This window comes from Monodon monoceros, unplaced genomic scaffold (assembly GCF_005190385.1).
Source record: "Monodon monoceros isolate NGI ecotype Baffin Bay Population unplaced genomic scaffold, NGI_Narwhal_1 Super_Scaffold_11, whole genome shotgun sequence".
In the NCBI taxonomy this organism is placed as follows: domain Eukaryota; kingdom Metazoa; phylum Chordata; class Mammalia; order Artiodactyla; family Monodontidae; genus Monodon; species Monodon monoceros.
In genome coordinates, this window is record NW_021703767.1 from 97,670,047 (window position 1) to 97,679,864 (window position 9,818).

A 9,818-nucleotide genomic window follows, 5' to 3' on the forward strand; every position below is an offset into this window, starting at 1 on the left:
AGATGTTTCCTGTTTCTTAAGGTAGGATTGTATTGCTATAAACTTTCCTCTTAGAACTGCTTTTGCTGCATCCCATAGGTTTTGGGTCGTCGTGTCCCCATTGTCATTTGTTTCTAGGTATTTTTTGATTTCCTCTTTGATTTCTTCAGTGATCACTTCGTTATTAAGTAGTGTATTGTTTAGCCTCCATGTGTTTGTATTTTTTACAGATCTTTTCCTGTAATTGATATCTAGTCTCATAACGTTGTGGTCAGAAAAGATACTTGATTCAATTTCAGTTTTCTTAAATTTACCAAGGCTTGATTTGTGACCCAAGATATGATCTATCCTGGAGAATGTTCCATGAGCACTTGAGAAAAATGTATATTCTGTTGTTTTTGGATGGAATGTCCTATAAATATCAGAATGCGTTACTGTCGATTTCCCCTTTTATGGCTGTTAGTATTTGCCTTATGTATTGAGGTGCTCCTATGTTGGGTGCATAAATATTTACAATTGTTATATCTTCTTCTTGGATCGATCCCTTGATCATTATGTAGTGTCCTTCTTTGTCTCTTGTAATAGTCTTTATTTTAAAGTCTATTTTGTCTGATACGAGAATTGCTACTCCAGCTTTCTTTTGGTTTCCATTTGCATGGAATATCTTTTTCCATCCCCTCACTTTCAGTCTGTATGTGTCTCTAGGTCTGAAGTGGGTCTCTTGTAGACAGCATATATATGGGTCTTGGTTTTGTATCCATTCAGCCAATCTGTGTCTCCTGGTGGGAGCATTTAATCCATTTACATTTAAGGTAATTATCGATATGTATGTTCCTATTCCCATTTTCTTAATTGTTTTCAGTTTGTTATTGTAGGTCTTTTCCTTCTCTTGTGTTTCTTGCCTAGAGAAGATCCTTTAGCATTTGTTGTAAAGCTGGTTTGGTGGTGCTGAACTCTCTCAGCTTTTGCTTGTCTGCAAAGGTTTTAATTTCTCCATCAAATCTGAATGAGATCCTTGCTGGGTAGAGTAATCTTGGTTGCAGGTTTTTCTCCTTCACCACTTTAAATATGTCCTGCCAGTCCCTTCTGGCTTGCAGAGTTTCTGCTGAAAGATCAGCTGTTAACCTTATGGGGATTCCCTTGTGTGCTATTTGTTGTTTTTCCCTTGCTGCTTTTAATATGTTTTCTTTATATTTAATTTTTGACAGTTTGATTAATATGTGTCTTGGCGTGTTTCTCCTTGGATTTATCCCGTATGGGACTCTCTGTGCTTCCTGGACTTGATTAACTATTTCCTTTCCCATATTAGGGAAGTTTTCAACTATAATCTCTTCAAATATTTCCTCAGTCCCTTTCTTTTCCTCTTCTTCTTCTGGAACCCCTATAATTCGAATGTTGGTGTGTTTAATGTTGTCCCAGAGGTCTCTGAGACTGTCCTCAGTTCTTTTCATTCTTTTTTCTTTATTCTGCTCTGCAGTAGTTATTTCCACTATTTTATCTTCCAGGTCACTTATCCGTTCTTCTGCCTCAGTTATTCTGCTATTGATCCCTTCTAGCATATTTTAAATTTCGTCTATTGTGTTGTTCATCGTTGCTTGTTTCATCTTTAGTTCTTCTAGGTCCTTGTTAAATGTTTCTTGCATCTTCTCTATTCTATTTCCAAGATTTTGGATCATCATTACTATCATTATTCTGAATTTTTTCAGGTAGACTGCCTATTTCCTCTTTATTTGTTAGGTCTTGTGGGTTTTTATCTTGCTCCTTCATCTGCTATGTGTTTTTCTGTCTTCTCATTTTGCTTATCTTACTGTGTTTGGGGTCTCCTTTTTGCAGGCTGCAGGTTCGTAGTTCCCGTCGTTTTTGGTGTCTGTCCCCAGTGGCTAAAGTTGGTTTAGTGGGTTGTGTAGGCTTCCTGGTGGAGGGGACTAGTGCCTGTGTTCTGGTGGAAGAGGCTGGATCTTGTCCTTTCTGGTGGGCAGGTCCACGTCTGGTGGTGTGTTTTGGGGTGTCTGTGGACTTATATTGATTTTAGGCAGACTCTCTGCTAATGGGTGGTGTTGTGTTCCTGTCTTGCTAGTTGTTTGGCATAGGGTGTCCAGCACTGTAGCTTGCTGGTCGTTGAGTGAAGCTGGGTGCTGGTGTTGAGATGGAGATCTCTGGGAGATTTTTGCTGTTTGATATTCCATGGAGCTGGGAGGTCTCTTGTGGACCAGTGTCCTGAAGTTGGCTCTCCCACCTCAGAGGCAGAGCACCGACTCCTGGCTGCAGCACCAGGAGCCTTTCATCCACACAGCCAGGTACGTGGGGAGTTTCTTGCCTTTTGGGAGGTCTGAGGTCTTCTACCAGCGTTCAGTAGGTGTTCTGTAGGAGTTGTTCCCCGTGTAGATGTATTTCTGATGTATCTGTGGTGATCTCCACGTCTTACTCTTCCGCCATCTTCCCCCTCTCCCCACCATCTTCCCCCTCTCCCAAAATTATTTAAATGTTTAAAAATATATAGAGACTAAATGACCACTTTGCAAAACCCGAGTGCTCAGTTTCTCCCGTCTAACTGAAAACAGATTGATCTGAACACTCACGCAAGAGCAGGTACAGGGTTACCTGGCTCCCTTTAGTGGTATGTCAGCCTGTGAATCACCACATCAAGAAGCTGTCCAGATCGCAGAAACTCTCCTATTAAATATTCGCTGGTAAGCAGGAGTGTTCACCACCATAGTGGACATTGCTGGAAGGCCCTTCCTTTGTCACATCCCATACACTTCTTTGGATTCCAGGATTCTTGACTACTTAAGGTGCAGCCTTCTGGTTCCTGGCTCATCCCGTAACACCTTTGATGCATCAGAGAAAGGTGCGAATACATACGGGGACTGGGTAGCTAGCCAAAGCCCATTTCAGATTCAGAAGATCTGTTTTATCTTGTTTAGTTTTCGCTATTTATTAAACTTTGCCACATCACATAGAGACCATTGCTAAAATGCCTAAAACATTAGATTTCAGTAGTGAGTAATGAGGAGCGGTGTAGGAATATATTTAACAAAATGTTTGCGTCGGCTTTAGCACGATAGTAAAGAGGGTCAAGTGTGGAAGACATAATTGGCGTGTCTACATTGTAAAAGAGTCACATTTGGCTTCTGGTTATTAGTGTAAGCATATTTTAAAATGAGAAACTCCATATCACTTTGTCCCATTTCAGCAGTGCCTTTAAGATGGATTTGAATTACTTTTGCCCCAAACATGAAGCATATATTACTAGAATAGAAAAGGTACATTTATAAATTTGAAAAACTACAAAATTTTCTTTTGTGCAATCCCTAAATTAAAAAGTAATTTAAATCAGTGGTTCCCACCTCAGATTATATTGACAACTGGTCAACAACCTAAATTTCCTACAATAGATCCCAAGAGAAGAGAAGACAGAACTCATAAACAGGTGTTTATCTCCCTAGCCAGAGACATTCATTGTCACTCAAGTGAATGGCTCTCAGGCTTTGCTGTGGCTAAGAATCACCTTGGAAAGTGTGTAAAAAGTACAGATTCCTGGATTAGACCTTACCCTTGGAGATTTTGATCCTATCTGTGTGGGCTGTAGGAGTTGGAGTTTTTCACAAGCCCCCCCAGCTGATACTGATGTTTCAGGAGCACACTGTTTAGAGAAGCACGCCTACGACAGGTCAGGTCTGTAGCTAGACTTTGGGAAGTCTGAACCTCCTGAAACTTCCATGCAAAATTATGTATACCTATGCCCATTTACTAAAGATTTCCTAACCAAAGTGTTAAAAGGGTCCATGACTCCCCCTACCCGTCCCCCACCCCCCACACACACGGAGAGAAAATTAAAAATCACTGCTTTTTATCTAACCCTCTCTTTGACAGATAAGACATTTGAGCTTCAGAGAGGTTACGTAAGTTTTCAGAGGTCACACAACTTGTTACTGTTAGAACCATGATTAGACCCTACCCAGGTCTGCTTTTAAAAGCTACCATGATTAAATATACTAAGCACAGTAACTAAAGAGCTGATATGGGCAAGTTTTTCTTTATAGAAGTTAGTCAATACAGAAGGAATGATGGAATTAGAAAGTCACCCGTTTTGTGACTCCTAATTAAAACAGTTGATTTAAGAGCAGTCATCAATGGATATCACCAGATAGATGGAGGTCAGGGGATTTTACCATGGAGGGATCAGGCTGTTAGCTATCTGAGCTCACTGGCCAACCTTAGCTTCACTAAAAGTGGGACAAGCATTATATGCCTCCTGATGTGATGAAAACATGAAATCTACAGCATCACCTCTGAAAAGTCCTTGTTTTGCAAATTGAATCTGAATTAATTCAAGCCTTTAAGCTAACTTCCTTTTATAAGAAATGTGGAGGCTAAAAATATGAGTTAAGTGATACCTTAAAGAAGCAAATAAATCCAGAATGGTGGGTCATTTTACTGGACAACAATTCAAGATAGCATTAAGGGAAAAAGAGGGGAGCGGAAATGGTGTTAGATGTGGCCTTTGTTTGGATCATGATTAGAACAAACCAACTATAAATAGACATATTTAAGACAATCAGGAAAATGTAAGTAGACACTAGATGATACCATGGAATTATTTATCAGACGTGATAATGGCATTATGGTTATATAAGAAAAGTCCAGTGTGTTTAGAAATACATTCCGAGATGAGTAGGGGTGAAATTACATGCTATCTAGAATTTTAAGAATAATTCATCAGAAAATAAAAGTGATAGGTGATGCAAGTGTGGCAACACTGCGGTAACCTTTGAGCCTTGGTGATGGCTGTACGGAGTTTATTGAATTATTGTCTTTATTTGTGTGTGCCTGAAAATCTTCACAGTAAAAACAAGTGACCTTATAGTTCATACAACCTGGCGAGTTGAGGAGCGAAGGTTTTAACACAGGTCTGTCTGACCCCACGGTCTGCATTAGGGGGTTGGCAGACTACAGGCCTGGGCCTATTTTACAAGTGAAGGCTTATTGGAACACAAGCCATGCCTTCTGGTGTACATGTTGTCTAAGGCTGCTGCTGCACTAGAGTTGGGTAGTTGCTAGAGACCTTATGGCCAAGAAAGTCTGGATATTTACTCTCCGGCCCTTTGCAGCAAAAGTTTGCCAACACTGGTCCTTTTCACCATACCACAGTTTCAAGGCAGTTCCCTCCCAACCCCAACTAAAGCATGTTTAGTGTTCACTAGTATATTTTCATTATTAAGGCTGTAGAAGACACGTCTGTTCACGGAAATTGACTGGGGACACTTCAGCAGTTTTCAATTAGTGAGACCTTAATATAGTCTGAAATAAGTGCTTCACTGTTTTCGTTACAATGTCTTGGGAAATGCTGTGATGAGATTCCATGACTAAGGGCAGAAGAGATGTCATTGGCCACTGACAGAAACTGCAGTTAAGACAGAGTTGTCTTCTTTATAGCTCGCTCTACCAGGACACATGAATACAAAGTATACTCTATACCTGTCCCCACAATGTATTTATTTGGTGCCAGCGTGGTGTAGGGGCTGAAAGTCCAGCCAACAATTGACTGGTTAGAAGGGGTTCGTGAAGGCTGGGCTCTGTTAGGGCATCTTTGAAGGGTCATCTTTGTAAGCTCCTAACAGGCCAGGGTCCCTCCAAAGTGAGTCTGGTGGGTTGCAGTTCATCCTGCTGAACCTGGGCTGGACACCTTGAGGCAGCCCTTAATTAGTCGTTCCTTAATTATAACACCTGCATACTTTCCTCCCCTTGCCCATTTCTGGGATATTTATCACACATACATCCCGCCCCCCAAAATTAGGTAATTTTGTGTGTTATTCAAGAAGACTTACTTTTATGCCGCTCTCCTCAGAGAGATCAGGGTTCTTTCTGGTACCTGGACACTGCATTATGCTTAATTGGCAGTCAGCGATTTTTTGAAATGTATTCAAATGACTTAAACCTTTTGGCATATGTATAGTTTTCAGAATTGTTAAGTTAGAAAATATTTTACCCTCTATTTGTGTGGAATGTGGTCATTAAATAGAGATTATTTCGCAAAAATATTTGGATGCTTTCTTTGATTTCCATTTTGAAAAAAAACGATCGGAGTCAATGACACATAATAGTAGTAGCATACACGAAGAAAACTACTTAAAACAGAAATGTGTTAGAACACTAAAGAGATGTAGGGATTTGAGGTAGCTTAATAACTATTTTATGAAGAAATTGAAATGACTGTATTCTGTGTTCTAGATATTTTAGCCAGAGAAGTTTATTCTTAATTATAGAAACGTATATACACAGGTTTTCCTCAGTTTTCTACTACATTATATATAGGTAGTGGTGCCTGATTTCTGTGCCTTTACAGAGTAGCTATATTTTGCATTGATTCATTGATTCATTCATTGACTCATTTCATTCAACAGTATTTATTAAGCAATTGCAGTGTGCCAAGTACACGTCTAGGCATTGAAGGCAGTTAGTTGAGTAAGACAGTTGGTTCCTGTCTTCACAAGAACTGACATTCTGTCAGAGCCTTCAGACTTCCAACAGTTCTCCCATTTAATTTTATAAGGTGAATTTCTTCAGGTGTTATACTTGGAGTGTTAAACAAATCAGAAACACAAAGGTCCTAGATTCTGAATCACATTGATTTTTTTGTAGTAGGTGTATTATACATTTCTTCATGGCTAATAGACCAGTCAAATCTCTGACTTTCTTTTCAGATTTATTTTTAGTTTGATTTTGTCTCTGCTGCTTTGAATGAACTTTTGGGAAATCAAAACATGTTGTTGCAAGTGTTGAAATGATCAAGGTGTCACCTGATGTCTCTGGTTTGTTTTAGGTTCAGGAAGATTTGACTGAGGAGAAAAAAAGGGAATTGGAGCATAATGCTGAAGAGACCTATGGTGAAAATGATGAAAATGTACGCGTAGGATCTACCTATTTCTATTGCGCTTGTGTGCCTGTGCGCGCAAGTATGGGAGATACGTATGTATAGTTGGAAAGATACCAGTGGGTACATCTAAGGTGCCGTAGAGTTTAACAGGCCAACCTAGAACTAGGAAAATCTGTGACAACCTGAAGATTAGAAAAGACTGTAGCACTCTCGCCTGTTGGAACATTTTTCTTCACTTGTTTTCTTTCTCCAAAAATGAGTAACTTCATACTGGTTTTTTGGGGTGTTTTTTATAGAGGGAATTATTTATACCACTAACTCTGTGCCCTCTCTCTTAGTCTTCCTTTTTTTTCTTTTTAACTTCAAGGCCGATGAGAAAAACAATGATGGAGAAGAGCAAGAAGTTCGAGATGACAACCACCCCAAAGGCCGAGAGGAGCACTACGAGGAAGAAGAGGAGGAGGAGGAGGACGGAGCCGCTGCTGCTGAGAAATCTCGGCAAAGAGCTGAAATGTAGCCATGTCCGATTTCACAGACAGAGCTCAGCCGACGGATTCTTTTCAAGCTGCTCAAAAATAAATCTGCCTACTGAACTCTAGGATATTTAACTACAAAAATTAAGAATTTAGACTTCTTTTTTAACTTTTGTATTAGAAATGCTCATACATTTATATGAATATATTTTGTTAACCTAGGTTAGAGCTTCTTTTTATATTCAAGCAAAACACAAACGAGAAGAAAGACAATAAAGCAGACCTTAGGCTCTGAATCTCATTTTTCATAGATTATGTGATGTTGGAGAAGACATTGCTTTTGTATATGTTTCAACTTGTTCCTTCTCTGTCTTCTATGTTCCAAGCATTCTGTTGTTCGCCTTTGATGAAATGCAGGATAGAGAATACTGAAAAATGCTGTACAGACATTAAGGAGAATGGCCAGTTTACTAATTGCTGTCTTTCCGAGGTTCTTATGCATAGTTCTGATAGAATTTTCACCAGTCTGTGTATCTCTAGCATAAGATTCATGGACAGAGTGACATACAGTTAGAAAGACGTTTTTGTTATAAAGACATTTTTTTCAGGCTTTTCAGATCAGTTAGAAAAAATGTTTGGCTTAAAATCACAGCTCTTCCTCTTGAGAGGAATTAAATTTAAATGTGAGATAGAACTAAAACTCACTTGACAGTATTCTGGACTTAGACATTTCAGGATTCGAACAAGGTATGCCACATCAGCGTATTAACCTTTTTGAAGGACTGACACCTTGTTTAATAACGAATTTAGTGTGTATGGGTGGCATTTTCCATGTAAGCACCCCTTTTTTTTCTGTAGTCACCCAGTGATAGCTTTGTTTTAGTATCTAATTCTCCACAGTAATATATATTTCCCCTGTGAGCTCTGTGCCTCTGTATGTAATCACTGATGACAAGCATGAATATGAAGACATATCAAATTGTACAACTGAATAGGGTATTTTTCAAAAACGATATGGTAAAATATACATGGTGGTATGGTTGACCCTCATGACTTTTCTCTGTGCTGGGAATGGGTCTACTTTATGCCCATGGATAGACTTTTAATGATTATGAATTATACAAGTCCCTTAAAATAAAAATATTAAAAATCAAAAATTTCCCATGGGATAGAGACATATTGCAGTCTCCAGTATAAAGATTTTTAACTAAATAGAATTAGGTTATATCATTCTTCTGTGTGTGGTTTTATAATAGTACTTTCAAATCAATAAAAACAGATTTCAATTTCTACCATTATCGTATGAATGTAATTTTATTTTTTAATAACCACACTCATGTATGGTTTTGATTATCCCACTTGAGTGATTATGTATGTATGCATAGGAATGTTTTGTTCAAATGTATTTTGGGTTTTCGGTAATCATGAATCAAATCTTACCTTTATGTATAAAAACCCTTTATGTAATGTAAAATGTATAATATTGTACATAATATTCAGAATACAATTATTTTGGTAAATTAGTTTGTATTTTTAATGTCCCAATTGCAGTATTTAATTATTTGAAACTTGGTAATAGTCAATAAAGCTATAAAAAGCAAGTGATAAATCTTTGAAAGTATGTGATTTTTTATTAGTTTCTGATCCTGTAACATTATTCAGTTCTTTTTCATAAAAGGAAAAAATTTTAAGGGGAACCAATGTATATTAATGAATTATAAAATGCCTTTCCCAATCTTTCTCGACTTGGATTGGCACATGAGTTTCCCCCCCCCCCCTTTTCTAAAGGAAGAGCTAAGAATTTTTATTTTATTTGAGCTAGTTCTGGAGGAAGAAAAATGAGAAATGTAAGAGAGTGTCATGTGCAAACACACAAAATAAACAAAAAAACTACTGAATCCTCCCTGGGAAAGCAAACAGAACAATTGCAAACCATTCTACTCTGTATGGCACCAAGTTATAGGGCTGTTTAACCCAATGTGTGGAAGAGAACTAATCACTCAGAACTGATCTACATTAATGAGATGAGCAGAAATAAAATGTCACTTGTATTTACCTTGCCAATTAATCTGTGACTTTTGGTGCAACCCGTATGTCAAAGGATTTGGTACCAGTGACATAATCAGAAGGGGAAAAAAAGTACTTTTTTTAAGGCCAAGTACAGTGGAGCACAAAAATGCTGTATTAGTACAGATGTAATGACTGGATATGTATGAGTGACTGAGTAAGATCTAGGAGTAAGAGTATAATCTGAGCCACGTGGAGGTCACAGTGACTCACTGTTATAAAGGAAAATGATGGGCACTTACTGAATGCCTTCATAGTGTGAGAAATGTAAAAAAAAGGACCCACTTTATCCCCTCAGTGCTCCTTTAAGTTTGATGGAATTCCTTCCTTATCTTACAACCAAAGAATTTTGATTTCCTGAAGCTTTGAGTTCTTTGTTTTGTTTTTAATTCTCATTACCTTGTGGTACATTGTCGTATGGC

General features: G+C 38.3%; 1 protein-coding gene across 4 annotated transcripts in view; it reads left to right on the forward strand.

The window, feature by feature from the left end:
- GOLIM4 (golgi integral membrane protein 4) overlaps nt 1–9,036 on the forward strand; it is an 80,798-nt gene extending 71,762 nt beyond the window's left edge. For 3 of the 4 annotated variants that reach the window (XM_029214421.1, XM_029214418.1, XM_029214420.1), the window contains 2 exons: nt 6,803–6,883; nt 7,224–8,896. In XM_029214421.1, the coding sequence (XP_029070254.1) occupies nt 6,803–6,883; nt 7,224–7,373 (231 nt within the window). In that variant the 3' untranslated portion in view covers nt 7,374–8,896. Of the gene's footprint in view, nt 1–6,802; nt 6,884–7,223 lie in introns of all 4 variants that reach the window. The other variant, XM_029214419.1, reaches the window with a different exon arrangement.
- The last annotated feature ends 782 nt before the right edge of the window (nt 9,037–9,818 follow it).